The sequence below is a fragment of the Melozone crissalis genome, unplaced genomic scaffold (assembly GCF_028551555.1).
Source record: "Melozone crissalis strain CALT ecotype California unplaced genomic scaffold, PUWL_Pcris_2 ptg000110l_1, whole genome shotgun sequence".
Lineage (NCBI taxonomy): Eukaryota > Metazoa > Chordata > Aves > Passeriformes > Passerellidae > Melozone > Melozone crissalis.
In genome coordinates this window covers 1,496,870-1,512,397 of record NW_026535887.1, presented here as the reverse complement: position 1 = coordinate 1,512,397, position 15,528 = coordinate 1,496,870, and the positions used below count along the sequence as shown (strand labels likewise).

At 49.7% G+C, this 15,528-nt stretch overlaps 1 protein-coding gene across 1 annotated transcript; it reads left to right on the top strand.

Moving 5' to 3' along the window:
- Positions 1 to 8,173: 8,173 nt before the first annotated feature.
- On the top strand, positions 8,174 to 12,053 carry LOC128947922 (endonuclease domain-containing 1 protein-like). The gene is made up of 3 exons (XM_054292446.1): positions 8,174 to 8,246; positions 10,276 to 10,600; positions 11,520 to 12,053. Exons 2-3 carry the CDS (start codon positions 10,310 to 10,312, stop codon positions 12,051 to 12,053), a joined length of 825 nt encoding a protein of 274 aa, XP_054148421.1. The 5' UTR covers positions 8,174 to 8,246; positions 10,276 to 10,309.
- Positions 12,054 to 15,528: the final 3,475 nt, after the last annotated feature.

Here is a 15,528-nt window from a genome sequence, read left to right as displayed (position 1 = left end):
GTGTTATCAACTCTGTGTTCAGCACAACTCCAAAACACAGCCCCACACCTGCCACTGACAAAAACATTATCTCTAAACCCAGCACACCTGTCAGCCCCATGCCCTTTTGCAAAGTGTGTCTCCAGCTCTCCTGTAGACTCCTCAAGTACTGGCAGGTGCTCTGAGGTATCCCCAGAGCCTTCTGCTTCCCAGGCTGCTGGGATGGAGCTGTCACACAGCCATGGCAACCAGGCAAGAGAATATTTGTAGCCTGGCCATGGCAATGATGTTCAGGGAGGCTGTAGAAGGACAGATTGTGAATATCTGAGTGTATCAGAGTCAGGCCAGTCCATCCAGCATCAGCAGAGCTGTTCTGTTGGGAGCAGAAACACGTGTAGGTGCTGGAGCAGCAACAGCTGCAGCTGGTGGGATTGATGAAAGGATCAAGGCTGTCACCAGACCCTGTTAGCTGACCCTGACATGCCGTGCTGCAAGTCAGCAAATTTGGGAGAAAGTCTGGGGAAACTAAAACAATGTCAGCATCTTTCTGAGTGGGTGTGAACAAAATCCCTAAATAAAAATAGAAAACTTCCCTTTTCAAGGGAATTCACTGTTTAACAAATAGGGCAACCTTCTGACTGGGTATATAGTAAACCTATCCTGACATACCATGCTGAAAGGCAGCAAATTTGGGAGAAATTCTGGGGAACTATAACAAACAACAGTCAGCACATTTCAGGGTGGGTTTGATCAAGTCCCTGAATAAAAATAGAAAACTTCTCTATTCTGTAGAATTCCTTGTTTTTAACAAGGGGGAAGTTATGACTGCAGGTCATATTTATATATAGCAGGTGCACTCCTGAGGATTCAAACACTCCTTTCTCGTGGGAGAAGACAGAAGGAACAGTTCAGCTGCCTGTTCTGAAACTCTGCACCAAGGTAAGCTCTTTCTCCCTCCTCACCATTGATTCCAATATTCTAAGTCTTTCCTGACTTTTTGAAATAAATATTTATATGGACAAAGCCCAGGCTGGAGCTGCTGAGCTCCAAGGAGCAATCAGAGCTTATGAATGCATTGAATTTTGCAGCATTTTGGTATTTTCTGTCAGTCAGGAGTGTATGGAGGGAGGGAATGATTTGGGAAAGAAACTCAAGTCCGCTCACCTGAAAATTACCATCAAACTGTAGAATAAGAAAGAAGGGGAAGATTATTGAGTATGAAATCTTCACCTATGACCTTGCAAAAAACCTCTAGACAAACAGAGATGGGGTCTGAACACCTTTGAAAATTTATTCTAAAGGCTTCTTGGGAAATCTAACTACTACCTCTTCCTGGAGGGCATATAAACTCAGAGAGTGTGAGACTGCAGCAGAGGCATTTGAGACTCCTCTGCCACTTTGGGGCTGCGAGCAGAATCCTGTGCCACTCCTTCTCACGGTACTTTCTTTTGTATGAATCTGTTAAAGTAGATATTAAGTTAGAGATATTTCAATCTCATGGAGTGGATCATGCAGAAGGACTTCTCAGACCCTTCTCTGCTTGATTTGGGGTGGCTTTGGGCATGCTCTGCCGAGTACTGTAAAAATTCCGACTTGTAGTTGCAGTTCTCAGTTTGCAGCTCATTGGTCACCACATTCCTGATCCAGGGCTGAACAAGAGGAAAAGGAGCAGATATCTTGGGTCAGAGCAGGGCTGTGTGCAGCTCAGCATCCTGAATCCAGTGGAGATGGAGAGATGAGGGGCAGGGAGAAGAACAAGACAAGGGCAAATGTGCAAGGTGACTTGTCAAGCCTTCAGCAGTGCTGAGCTCAGCCCCTGGCCAGCCCAAGGTGGGCTTTGTGCTTTAGAGGCTGTGGCAGCTTTGTGTGCCAGGAACCCTTTGAACTGCCTGTCCCAGCTGCCTTATCCCAAATGCTGATGATATTAAATCTGTCCAATGAGTGTCTGGCAATGCAAATGGAAGCATCCCTGCTCTCCCAAACCTGTGCTGCCTCTGAAAAGAGACAAAGCTCCTCGTGTGGTTGCCATCATCCCAGGGAGCTTTTCAGCAGGTTTCTCATAAAGGAATGATCTTACTGCCTGCTGAAAATCACATCAGCCCTGAGAAAGAAAAAACAGGTCCAAGAAATTCCTGCAATAGTGCCTTTGACTGTCCAGGGAAAATGATCAGCAAAGCTGAAGATGGGCATCAGCAGGAATCCCAAGCAACCAGGGCAAGAGCTGCCCCTCAGGGCTTGCCTTGCAGCAGCCACTGTGCTGATAAGATAGAGGTGTTATCCCTCATGCTTGCTGCTGCCATCTGCTTGGCCCCTTCATTTGCTCCCTCCATGTGTCTGCAAGTTCAGAGTCTGGGGTTGGATAACGTGGAAATGCAAGGTGAGCAGCAGGACACGCATGGCCCCATGTCAGCTGAGAGGCAGGAGCCCAGGTGGATGATTTGGGGTTCAGTGTTGGGTCTGACTGGAAGAGCTGAGTGTCTGTGTGAACCTGGATGGGGCCAGAGAGCTGTAGGCAGTGCAGCATTGCTGTTCTTGGCCTGCCCAATGGCCCATGAGATTAAAGCCCAGCTGAGCATGGCAGGGGGCTGAGCAGAGTCCGTGCCCAGCTGCAGGTGTGTGCTGTGGGAAGGTGCTGAGAGCAGGAGGGAGGTGGGCAAAGGTGACCTTGTCCCAGGACTGTGCCTCAGTTGCAAGATCCCTTTGCTGTGAGAGCTGATTGCAGTCCTGGTGGGTTTGGCTCCTTCCTCCTACAGGCTGAGTGCTCCCACTGCTGCCTCCTCTGGGCACCTAAACCCTGTTTTTGGTTTCAGCCTTGTCATCCTTGTGATTTTTCCATATGCAGGAGAACATAAATTACTCCTTTCCTGGTCTCTCACAATCCCCTGCTCTGCCAGCTCTGTCCCCCTACACCAAAAGGCTCCAGGCCATGACCTGCTCTCTCCAAGCTGAGTGTCCCTCTGCATTTGCCTTCCAGGGGAGCAAGAGCCCTTCACTGAAATCCTGCCACCATGCTGGGGCTGCTGCTGCTGCAGGTGTTGGCCAGCTGCCTCTGGCTGGGACACAGCGAGGTGGTGACACCCTTTGCGAGTTGTCCTCAGTTCTTCTATTCGGAGACCCCTCCAAATAATGCCCTGAACCCACAGAACCCAGCCTGGATCTGTCAGCGCTTCAGGAACTCGTATCACTATGCCACCCTGTACGACAGAGACAGGAGAATTCCAGTGTACTCTGCTTACAAGTATGAGCCTGGAGATGGCAAGGAACCTCCAGAGTGGTGGATGGTTGAGCCTCAGGTGAGTGTCCCTCTTATACACATCACCCTCCAGCCACTCAGAGATGAGCTGCAGCATTTGAATTACCACTTTTCCTGGACCTTGGACCCAGGCCACCCAAAATACCTTTGACTTTATCATCTTTCTCCCGGGTAATTTTTGGACTATTGCATTTCCACAGGACTGCTTTCAGTTTAGAGGCCCCAAATGATCAGAGGCTGATCAAATGTAACTTCTTTGCAGTGATGCTGCAGAAAATTCTCCCTGGCCCAACTCAGCTCTGAGACATATTCTCAGCACTGCTGTAACAGATTCCATTCACATTGAGATCTTCTTTCTTACTGAGCAAAACTGTTCATCCTTCAATGAACTGTAGCACTCCCAGGAAATCTAAGCTATAGGACTGATTTCCTGACACATCTCCCTGTGTATGTGGTTACAGGAGGCAACCTCTGGTGTTCCAGGACTGGGCTACACCTGTAGCAACCCCACATAACATTACAGAATCACAGAGTCACAGTGTGGTGTGAGGGGATCCAGGGAGAGCCCTGGGCAGTTTTGGGCTGTGGAGACAGGAGGAAAGGGAAGCAGATTTGGCAGGGGAGATGATGTCCCACCAAAATCACCTTTCAATCCTAGGAGTGGGAAATGCTCCTTTTCTCATGCAAGTATCCATGCTCCCAGCACAGACTGCAGACTGGGACAAAAAAGTTAGACCTCAAACTGAGAGCAGTTATGTTCTGAGCTACTCGTTCTTTAAAGCTTTTCTGTTCATGTGGGAGGGTCATGTGTATCATTTCTGTCAGATTCATACATTTTCCTACACTGAGATGACAAAAAATGGGACCTTGACCATCAGAGACTTCTGCTTCAGGGAAATCTTCTCCATTACTCCATTCCCCGTTCTAACACCTCTTTCTTTTTTCCTGTCCAGCTCATAGATAAGAATGTAAATCTTAAAGAGATGAAAAGAGAATCAGACCTCATTGATCAACATCGTTTCACCTTAGAAGAAATCGAAGAGAGCCAGGCTGTCCTTGAGGACTACGAAGGACAGAAGGATTTGGACTTTGGCCATTTGAATCCCAGTGACCACATGGAGAATCAAGATAGCAAGATGGCTACCTTCACCCTGACCAACGTAGTGCCCCAGGACAGCAGTCTCAACAAGGGCCAGTGGAACGTCTACCTGTCTAAAACAATGCCCCAACATACCAAGGACTGTACAACCACCTATGTGATCACGGGTGCTGTGCCTGGGAACATTCACATTGCCAAAGGGAGGGTGAACAAGCCCAGCCACATCTGGTCAGCTGCCTGCTGCATGGTGGGCACAGAGCCCACAAGTGCTTGGGGGGCCATTGCTGAAAATGACAAGAATGAGGTGGAGACAATCACGCTGGGGCAGCTGGAGGACAAGTTGTCCAATCTCTATGGTGGAAAGGTTACTCTGTTTGACAAAGCATGTCCCAGGGAATAAGCCTCACATCCTAAATGGAAAGGGTAAGGTGGCTGTTCCCACATGTCACAGAATCACAGAAAGGGTTGGTTTGGATGGGACCGAAAAGCCTTAAAGATCATCTCACTCTGACCTGCCTTCCATGGGCAGGGACACCTTCCACTACACCAGCTTGTTCCAAGCCCTCCCCAGCCTGGCCTTGAGCCCTTCCAGGGATTGGGCAGTCAAAACAGCTCTGGGTAACTTTTACTCATACCACAGCCTGCTCACTGTAATTTACTGCTTTATAATATCCCATCTAACCCTGCCCTCCATCAGTGTAAAACCATTCCCTCCTGTCCTCTCACTCCATTCCAAAGACCCTCTCCAGCCCTCTTGGAGACCCTTGAGGTACTGGACCCTCAGTAGTCTCCTCCAGGCTGAACATCCCCAGCTCTCTCCCTCACTCCAGAGCAGACACACTCCAGCCCTTGCAGCATCTTCATGGCCTCCACTGGACTCCACTCCAACAGCTATGGATCATTCTTGTGCTGTGGGCCCCAGAGCTGGAGGCAGCACTGCAGGTGGGGTCTGAGCAGAGCAGAGCAGAGGGGGACAAATGTCCTGGTCAGAGTCTGTGCTGCTTCCTTCTCTGCTGTGTTTCCAGCTCTGTCCCTCAGGGCACCTCCTGCTCTGCTCAAAGGCACAAAGATGTGGGCAGAGCCTCCAGCTGCTTTGCTTTGCTGCCCATGTCAGGAGAGAGCTCTGAGGAACGAGTCCTCTCCTCCTCAGCAGTCCCCAAGAGTGTGCAGCTGACTTGTCCCTCCCCTCCTTAGCCAGGCTGTGGCACCAGGGCGCCTCAGGGTGGCCAGAGATTCTGTCTGGAGATCTCCATGTCTGGAGATCCCCAAATCCCAACAATACATGATTCTGGACAACCTGCTCTAGCTGATCCTGCTGCAGCCTGGAGTGTGGACTAGAAGATGCTGAGAAGTCCCTCCAAAACACAACAATTCAGTGATTCTGTCATCCTGGCACATGCTTTTGTTTGCTTGCTTTTGAAAGTGCACCTTGGGGGCAGCAGCTGTTGTATCAAACAGGCAGGCTTTGGCATCAGATCCATAGAGAGCCTGGAGCAGCCAAAGCTGAATTCCTGTGTTGCACTCCTTGGACACCTTCATGCTCTGCTCTGCTTCTGAAGCTTTTCTGCAGATTGAGGGGAAACTGATTTGGGGAAATGTATTCAATGCTTGTCAAAGATCCATGTGTGCCCCATCATGGAGTTTGCAAGAGCTTGCAATAAAAGTGATTTGCTGCAGTGCTGGATTGTAGGGTCAAGTCTTCTATAAACTACAATTTGCTTCTCAGTGAAATTTCTACATCCACCAGTAAAGTGACAGTGCCCAGAGCATCCTTGCAGGACATTGGGTGTGCAAATGCAATCAGAGGATGCCACAACACCCACACAAGTGTCAGCATCAGACACCAGTCATTCTCCTGTGAATGGCATGAACCAAGTGGGCCAGGGTGTCAACAGCTCATACAAGATACTTCCATTGATCCAGGAACAAGACTACCAGCTTTGATGTCCCAAACTTTGACGATTCTTTGGGACTTGAGGCCTTTGCATTGAAGAGTTCTGTAGGTTCTGTGAGTTCAGGATTATGTGGGGTTTCCCCACTTTTCCCCTGGGCGGTGTTGTACACATTGGTCATGCAGCACTGTGGAGCTGGGGGACACTTTGGTGGTCTTTGATGGTTTATGGCCCCTTCTAATGATGTGACCACTGTTGGGCCCCATCAGAAAGGAGGAATTTGCCCCACCTCCACCAGATCTGCTTCTTCTTGGCCTTCTCCTTCATTCTGGCTAAACCCCACTTTGTTTAAGACATCAGTCCCAGGTTAACAGAGACAAAAGAAACCACAGGACTCAACCAGCATGCTTAATAAACTTTGGTCTAACACACTTCTGGACACTTATGGTTGTAAGAAAGAACTCGTCACTTTGTTATTCCTGGACTTTTGGAAACAGAAGAAAATTTGTCCAATTTAGTTTGAGTGAATGAATGGTCATAGAATGACAGACTATTTGGGGTTGGAAAGGAACTTGAAGACCAGCCTCCCGGAAGGCAGGGACACCTTCCAGTATCCCAGGTTCCTCCAAGCCCCAGCCAGCCTGGCCATGGACACTTGCAGTCATGGGGCAGTCTCAGCTTCTGTGGGCAACCTGTGCTGGGGCCTCACCACCACACAGTAACAAATATCTTCTTAATATCCTTTCTAAACCTACGCTCCTTCCATTTCAAGCCCTTTCAGCTTGTCCCAATAATGTGTTTTTGCCCCAGCCAGCAGCCACACCCCACGCAGCCGCTACCTCCCTCCCTGACCACTGGGATGAGGGAGAGAACTGGAAGGGGATAAGCTGGAAATCTCCTGGGTGGAGATAGAGACAGTTTAACAGGGAAAGCAAAAGCCGTACACACAAGCAAAGCACATCAAGGCATTCCTTCATCATTTCCCATGGATAGAAAGGTGTTCAGCCAACTCCAGGAGGGCTGGGAACTGTTCCACCTGCCAGCTACCTAGGAAGACAAAACCCATCACTCCAATCTCCCCCTCCTTCCTCCTCCTTCCCCTCACTTTATACCCTCAGCATGATGCCTCATGGTCTGGAATATCCTCTGGTCAGTTGGGCTCACCTGTCCTGGTTGTGTCTCCTCCCAGCCTCCCAGGTACCCCCAGCCTCCTTGCCAGCCTGGCAGTACAAGAAGCACAAAAGGCCTTGGCCTGTGAAAGCTCTGCCCAGCAATACCAGAAACATCTCTGTGTTATCAACTCTGTGTTCAGCAGAAATCCAAAACACAGCCCCACACCTGCCACTGTCAAGAAAACTAACTCTGAACCCAACACACCTGTCAGCTCCATGCCCTTGTGCAGAGTCTGTCTCCAGCTCTCCTGTAGACTCCTCAAGTACTGGCAGGTGCTCCAAGGTATCCCCAGAGCCTTCTGCTTCCCAGGCTGCTGGGATGGAGCTGTCACACAGCCATGGCAACCAGGCAAGAGAATATTTGCAGCCTGGCCATGGCAATGATGTTCAGGGAGGCTGCAGAAGGACAGATTGTGAATATCTGAGTGTATCAGAGTCAGGCCAGTCCATCCAGTGTCAGCAGAGCTGTTCTGTTGGGAGCAGAAACACGTGTAGGTGCTGGAGCAGCAGCAGCTGCAGCTGGTGGGATTGATGAAAGGATCAAGGAGCCCACCAGACCCTGTTAGCTGACCCTGACATGCCATGCTGCAAGGCAGCAAATTTGGGAGAAATTCTGGGGAACTATAACAAACAACAGTCAGCACATTTCAGGGTGGGTTTCATCATGCCCCTGAATAAAAACAGGTAACTTCTCTATTCTATAGAATTCCTTGTTTATAACAAGGGGCAAATTTTGGCTGCACGTGATATTTATAGATTGCAGGTGCACTCCTGAGGATTCAAACTCTCCTTTCTCGTGGGAGAAGACAGAAGGAACAGTTCAGCTGCCTGTTCTGAGACTCTGCACCAAGGTAAGCTCTTTCTCCCTCCTCACCATTGATTCCAATATTCTAAGTCTTTCCTGACTTTCTGAAATAAATATTTATATGGACAAAGCCCAGGCTGCTGAGCTCCAAGGAGCAATCAGAGCTTATGAATGCATTGAATTTTGCAGCATTTTGGTATTTTCTGTCAGTCAGGAGGGTATGGAGGGAGGGAGTGATTTGGGAAAGAAAATCAAGCACGGTCACCTGAAAATTATCATCAAATTGTTTAATAAGAAGGAAGGGCGAGATTATTGACTACTAAATCTTCACCTATGACCTTCCAAAAAACCTCTAGACAAACAGAGAAGGGGTCTGAACACCTTAGAAAATTTATTCTAAAGGCTTCTTGGGAAATCCAACTACTACCTCTTCCTGGAAAGCATATAAATCCAGAAAGTCTGAGACTGCAGCAGAGGCATTTGAGACTCCTCTGCCACTTTGGGGCTGCGAGCAGAATCCTGTGCCACTCCTTCTCACGGTACTTTCTTTTGTATGAATCTGTTAAAGTAGATATTAAGTTAGAGATATTTCAATCTCATGGAGTGGATCATGCAGAAGGACTTCTCAGACCCTTCTCTGCTTGATTTGGGGCGGCTTTGGGCATGCTCTGCCGAGTACTGTAAAAATTCCGACTTGTAGTTGCAGTTCTCAGTTTCCAGCTCATTGGTCACCACATTCCTGATGCAGGGCTGAACAAGAGGAAAAGGGCCAGATATCTTGGGTCAGAGCAGGGCTGTGTGCAGCTCAGCATCCTGAATCCAGTGGAGATGGAGAGATGAGGGGCAGGGAGAAGAACAAGACAAGGGCAAATGTGCAAGGTGACCTGTGAAGCCTTCAGCAGTGCTGAGCTCAGCCCCTGGCCAGCCCAAGGTGGGCTTTGTGCTTTAGAGGCTGTGGCAGCTTTGTGTGCCAGGAACCCTTTGAACAGCCTGTCCCAGCTGCCTGATCCCAAATGCTGATGATATTAAATCTGTCCAATGAGTGTCTGGCAATGCAAATGGAAGCATCCCTGCTCTCCCAAACCTGTGCTGCCTCTGAAAAGAGACAAAGCTCCTCGTGTGGTTGCCATCATCCCAGGGAGCTTTTCAGCAGGTTTCTCATAAAGGAATGATCTTACTGCCTGCTGAAAATCACATCAGCCCTGAGAAAGAAAAAACAGGTCCAAGAAATTCCTGCAATAGTGCCTTTGACTGTCCAGGGAAAATGATCAGCAAAGCTGAAGATGGGCATCAGCAGGAATCCCAAGCAACCAGGGCAAGAGCTGCCCCTCAGGGCTTGCCTTGCAGCAGCCACTGTGCTGATAAGATAGAGGTGTTATCCCTCATGCTTGCTGCTGCCATCTGCTTGGCCCCTTCATTTGCTCCCTCCATGTGTCTGCAAGTTCAGAGTCTGGGGTTGGATAACGTGGAAATGCAAGGTGAGCAGCAGGACACGCATGGCCCCATGTCAGCTGAGAGGCAGGAGCCCAGGTGGATGATTTGGGGTTCAGTGTTGGGTCTGACTGGAAGAGCTGAGTGTCTGTGTGAACCTGGATGGGGCCAGAGAGCTGTAGGCAGTGCAGCATTGCTGTTCTTGGCCTGCCCAATGGCCCATGAGATTAAAGCCCAGCTGAGCATGGCAGGGGGCTGAGCAGAGTCCGTGCCCAGCTGCAGGTGTGTGCTGTGGGAAGGTGCTGAGAGCAGGAGGGAGGTGGGCAAAGGTGACCTTGTCCCAGGACTGTGCCTCAGTTGCAAGATCCCTTTGCTGTGAGAGCTGATTGCAGTCCTGGTGGGTTTGGCTCCTTCCTCCTACAGGCTGAGTGCTCCCACTGCTGCCTCCTCTGGGCACCTAAACCCTGTTTTTGGTTTCAGCCTTGTCATCCTTGTGATTTTTCCATATGCAGGAGAACATAAATTACTCCTTTCCTGGTCTCTCACAATCCCCTGCTCTGCCAGCTCTGTCCCCCTACACCAAAAGGCTCCAGGCCATGACCTGCTCTCTCCAAGCTGAGTGTCCCTCTGCATTTGCCTTCCAGGGGAGCAAGAGCCCTTCACTGAAATCCTGCCACCATGCTGGGGCTGCTGCTGCTGCAGGTGTTGGCCAGCTGCCTCTGGCTGGGACACAGCGAGGTGGTGACACCCTTTGCGAGTTGTCCTCAGTTCTTCTATTCGGAGACCCCTCCAAATAATGCCCTGAACCCACAGAACCCAGCCTGGATCTGTCAGCGCTTCAGGAACTCGTATCACTATGCCACCCTGTACGACAGAGACAGGAGAATTCCAGTGTACTCTGCTTACAAGTATGAGCCTGGAGATGGCAAGGAACCTCCAGAGTGGTGGATGGTTGAGCCTCAGGTGAGTGTCCCTCTTATACACATCACCCTCCAGCCACTCAGAGATGAGCTGCAGCATTTGAATTACCACTTTTCCTGGACCTTGGACCCAGGCCACCCAAAATACCTTTGACTTTATCATCTTTCTCCCGGGTAATTTTTGGACTATTGCATTTCCACAGGACTGCTTTCAGTTTAGAGGCCCCAAATGATCAGAGGCTGATCAAATGTAACTTCTTTGCAGTGATGCTGCAGAAAATTCTCCCTGGCCCAACTCAGCTCTGAGACATATTCTCAGCACTGCTGTAACAGATTCCATTCACATTGAGATCTTCTTTCTTACTGAGCAAAACTGTTCATCCTTCAATGAACTGTAGCACTCCCAGGAAATCTAAGCTATAGGACTGATTTCCTGACACATCTCCCTGTGTATGTGGTTACAGGAGGCAACCTCTGGTGTTCCAGGACTGGGCTACACCTGTAGCAACCCCACATAACATTACAGAATCACAGAGTCACAGTGTGGTGTGAGGGGATCCAGGGAGAGCCCTGGGCAGTTTTGGGCTGTGGAGACAGGAGGAAAGGGAAGCAGATTTGGCAGGGGAGATGATGTCCCACCAAAATCACCTTTCAATCCTAGGAGTGGGAAATGCTCCTTTTCTCATGCAAGTATCCATGCTCCCAGCACAGACTGCAGACTGGGACAAAAAAGTTAGACCTCAAACTGAGAGCAGTTATGTTCTGAGCTACTCGTTCTTTAAAGCTTTTCTGTTCATGTGGGAGGGTCATGTGTATCATTTCTGTCAGATTCATACATTTTCCTACACTGAGATGACAAAAAATGGGACCTTGACCATCAGAGACTTCTGCTTCAGGGAAATCTTCTCCATTACTCCATTCCCCGTTCTAACACCTCTTTCTTTTTTCCTGTCCAGCTCATAGATAAGAATGTAAATCTTAAAGAGATGAAAAGAGAATCAGACCTCATTGATCAACATCGTTTCACCTTAGAAGAAATCGAAGAGAGCCAGGCTGTCCTTGAGGACTACGAAGGACAGAAGGATTTGGACTTTGGCCATTTGAATCCCAGTGACCACATGGAGAATCAAGATAGCAAGATGGCTACCTTCACCCTGACCAACGTAGTGCCCCAGGACAGCAGTCTCAACAAGGGCCAGTGGAACGTCTACCTGTCTAAAACAATGCCCCAACATACCAAGGACTGTACAACCACCTATGTGATCACGGGTGCTGTGCCTGGGAACATTCACATTGCCAAAGGGAGGGTGAACAAGCCCAGCCACATCTGGTCAGCTGCCTGCTGCATGGTGGGCACAGAGCCCACAAGTGCTTGGGGGGCCATTGCTGAAAATGACAAGAATGAGGTGGAGACAATCACGCTGGGGCAGCTGGAGGACAAGTTGTCCAATCTCTATGGTGGAAAGGTTACTCTGTTTGACAAAGCATGTCCCAGGGAATAAGCCTCACATCCTAAATGGAAAGGGTAAGGTGGCTGTTCCCACATGTCACAGAATCACAGAAAGGGTTGGTTTGGATGGGACCGAAAAGCCTTAAAGATCATCTCACTCTGACCTGCCTTCCATGGGCAGGGACACCTTCCACTACACCAGCTTGTTCCAAGCCCTCCCCAGCCTGGCCTTGAGCCCTTCCAGGGATTGGGCAGTCAAAACAGCTCTGGGTAACTTTTACTCATACCACAGCCTGCTCACTGTAATTTACTGCTTTATAATATCCCATCTAACCCTGCCCTCCATCAGTGTAAAACCATTCCCTCCTGTCCTCTCACTCCATTCCAAAGACCCTCTCCAGCCCTCTTGGAGACCCTTGAGGTACTGGACCCTCAGTAGTCTCCTCCAGGCTGAACATCCCCAGCTCTCTCCCTCACTCCAGAGCAGACACACTCCAGCCCTTGCAGCATCTTCATGGCCTCCACTGGACTCCACTCCAACAGCTATGGATCATTCTTGTGCTGTGGGCCCCAGAGCTGGAGGCAGCACTGCAGGTGGGGTCTGAGCAGAGCAGAGCAGAGGGGGACAAATGTCCTGGTCAGAGTCTGTGCTGCTTCCTTCTCTGCTGTGTTTCCAGCTCTGTCCCTCAGGGCACCTCCTGCTCTGCTCAAAGGCACAAAGATGTGGGCAGAGCCTCCAGCTGCTTTGCTTTGCTGCCCATGTCAGGAGAGAGCTCTGAGGAACGAGTCCTCTCCTCCTCAGCAGTCCCCAAGAGTGTGCAGCTGACTTGTCCCTCCCCTCCTTAGCCAGGCTGTGGCACCAGGGCGCCTCAGGGTGGCCAGAGATTCTGTCTGGAGATCTCCATGTCTGGAGATCCCCAAATCCCAACAATACATGATTCTGGACAACCTGCTCTAGCTGATCCTGCTGCAGCCTGGAGTGTGGACTAGAAGATGCTGAGAAGTCCCTCCAAAACACAACAATTCAGTGATTCTGTCATCCTGGCACATGCTTTTGTTTGCTTGCTTTTGAAAGTGCACCTTGGGGGCAGCAGCTGTTGTATCAAACAGGCAGGCTTTGGCATCAGATCCATAGAGAGCCTGGAGCAGCCAAAGCTGAATTCCTGTGTTGCACTCCTTGGACACCTTCATGCTCTGCTCTGCTTCTGAAGCTTTTCTGCAGATTGAGGGGAAACTGATTTGGGGAAATGTATTCAATGCTTGTCAAAGATCCATGTGTGCCCCATCATGGAGTTTGCAAGAGCTTGCAATAAACGTGATTTGCTGCAGTGCTGGATTGTAGGGTCAAGTCTTCTATAAACTACAATTTGCTTCTCAGTGAAATTTCTACATCCACCAGTAAAGTGACAGTGCCCAGAGCATCCTTGCAGGACATTGGGTGTGCAAATGCAATCAGAGGATGCCACAACACCCACACAAGTGTCAGCATCAGACACCAGTCATTCTCCTGTGAATGGCATGAACCAAGTGGGCCAGGGTGTCAACAGCTCATACAAGATACTTCCATTGATCCAGGAACAAGACTACCAGCTTTGATGTCCCAAACTTTGACGATTCTTTGGGACTTGAGGCCTTTGCATTGAAGAGTTCTGTAGGTTCTGTGAGTTCAGGATTATGTGGGGTTTCCCCACTTTTCCCCTGGGCGGTGTTGTACACATTGGTCATGCAGCACTGTGGAGCTGGGGGACACTTTGGTGGTCTTTGATGGTTTATGGCCCCTTCTAATGATGTGACCACTGTTGGGCCCCATCAGAAAGGAGGAATTTGCCCCACCTCCACCAGATCTGCTTCTTCTTGGCCTTCTCCTTCATTCTGGCTAAACCCCACTTTGTTTAAGACATCAGTCCCAGGTTAACAGAGACAAAAGAAACCACAGGACTCAACCAGCATGCTTAATAAACTTTGGTCTAACACACTTCTGGACACTTATGGTTGTAAGAAAGAACTCGTCACTTTGTTATTCCTGGACTTTTGGAAACAGAAGAAAATTTGTCCAATTTAGTTTGAGTGAATGAATGGTCATAGAATGACAGACTATTTGGGGTTGGAAAGGAACTTGAAGACCAGCCTCCCGGAAGGCAGGGACACCTTCCAGTATCCCAGGTTCCTCCAAGCCCCAGCCAGCCTGGCCATGGACACTTGCAGTCATGGGGCAGTCTCAGCTTCTGTGGGCAACCTGTGCTGGGGCCTCACCACCACACAGTAACAAATATCTTCTTAATATCCTTTCTAAACCTACGCTCCTTCCATTTCAAGCCCTTTCAGCTTGTCCCAATAATGTGTTTTTGCCCCAGCCAGCAGCCACACCCCACGCAGCCGCTACCTCCCTCCCTGACCACTGGGATGAGGGAGAGAACTGGAAGGGGATAAGCTGGAAATCTCCTGGGTGGAGATAGAGACAGTTTAACAGGGAAAGCAAAAGCCGTACACACAAGCAAAGCACATCAAGGCATTCCTTCATCATTTCCCATGGATAGAAAGGTGTTCAGCCAACTCCAGGAGGGCTGGGAACTGTTCCACCTGCCAGCTACCTAGGAAGACAAAACCCATCACTCCAATCTCCCCCTCCTTCCTCCTCCTTCCCCTCACTTTATACCCTCAGCATGATGCCTCATGGTCTGGAATATCCTCTGGTCAGTTGGGCTCACCTGTCCTGGTTGTGTCTCCTCCCAGCCTCCCAGGTACCCCCAGCCTCCTTGCCAGCCTGGCAGTACAAGAAGCACAAAAGGCCTTGGCCTGTGAAAGCTCTGCCCAGCAATACCAGAAACATCTCTGTGTTATCAACTCTGTGTTCAGCAGAAATCCAAAACACAGCCCCACACCTGCCACTGTCAAGAAAACTAACTCTGAACCCAACACACCTGTCAGCTCCATGCCCTTGTGCAGAGTCTGTCTCCAGCTCTCCTGTAGACTCCTCAAGTACTGGCAGGTGCTCCAAGGTATCCCCAGAGCCTTCTGCTTCCCAGGCTGCTGGGATGGAGCTGTCACACAGCCATGGCAACCAGGCAAGAGAATATTTGCAGCCTGGCCATGGCAATGATGTTCAGGGAGGCTGCAGAAGGACAGACTGTGAATATCTGAGTGTATCAGAGTCAGGCCAGTCCATCCAGTGTCAGCAGAGCTGTTCTGTTGGGAGCAGAAACACGTGTAGGTGCTGGAGCAGCAGCAGCTGCAGCTGGTGGGATTGATGAAAGGATCAAGGAGCCCACCAGACCCTGTTAGCTGACCCTGACATGCCATGCTGCAAGGCAGCAAATTTGGGAGAAATTCTGGGGAACTATAACAAACAACAGTCAGCACATTTCAGGGTGGGTTTCATCATGCCCCTGAATAAAAACAGGTAACTTCTCTATTCTATAGAATTCCTTGTTTATAACAAGGGGCAAATTTTGGCTGCACGTGATATTTATAGATTGCAGGTGCACTCCTGAGGATTCAAACTCTCCTTTCTCGTGGGAGAAGACAGA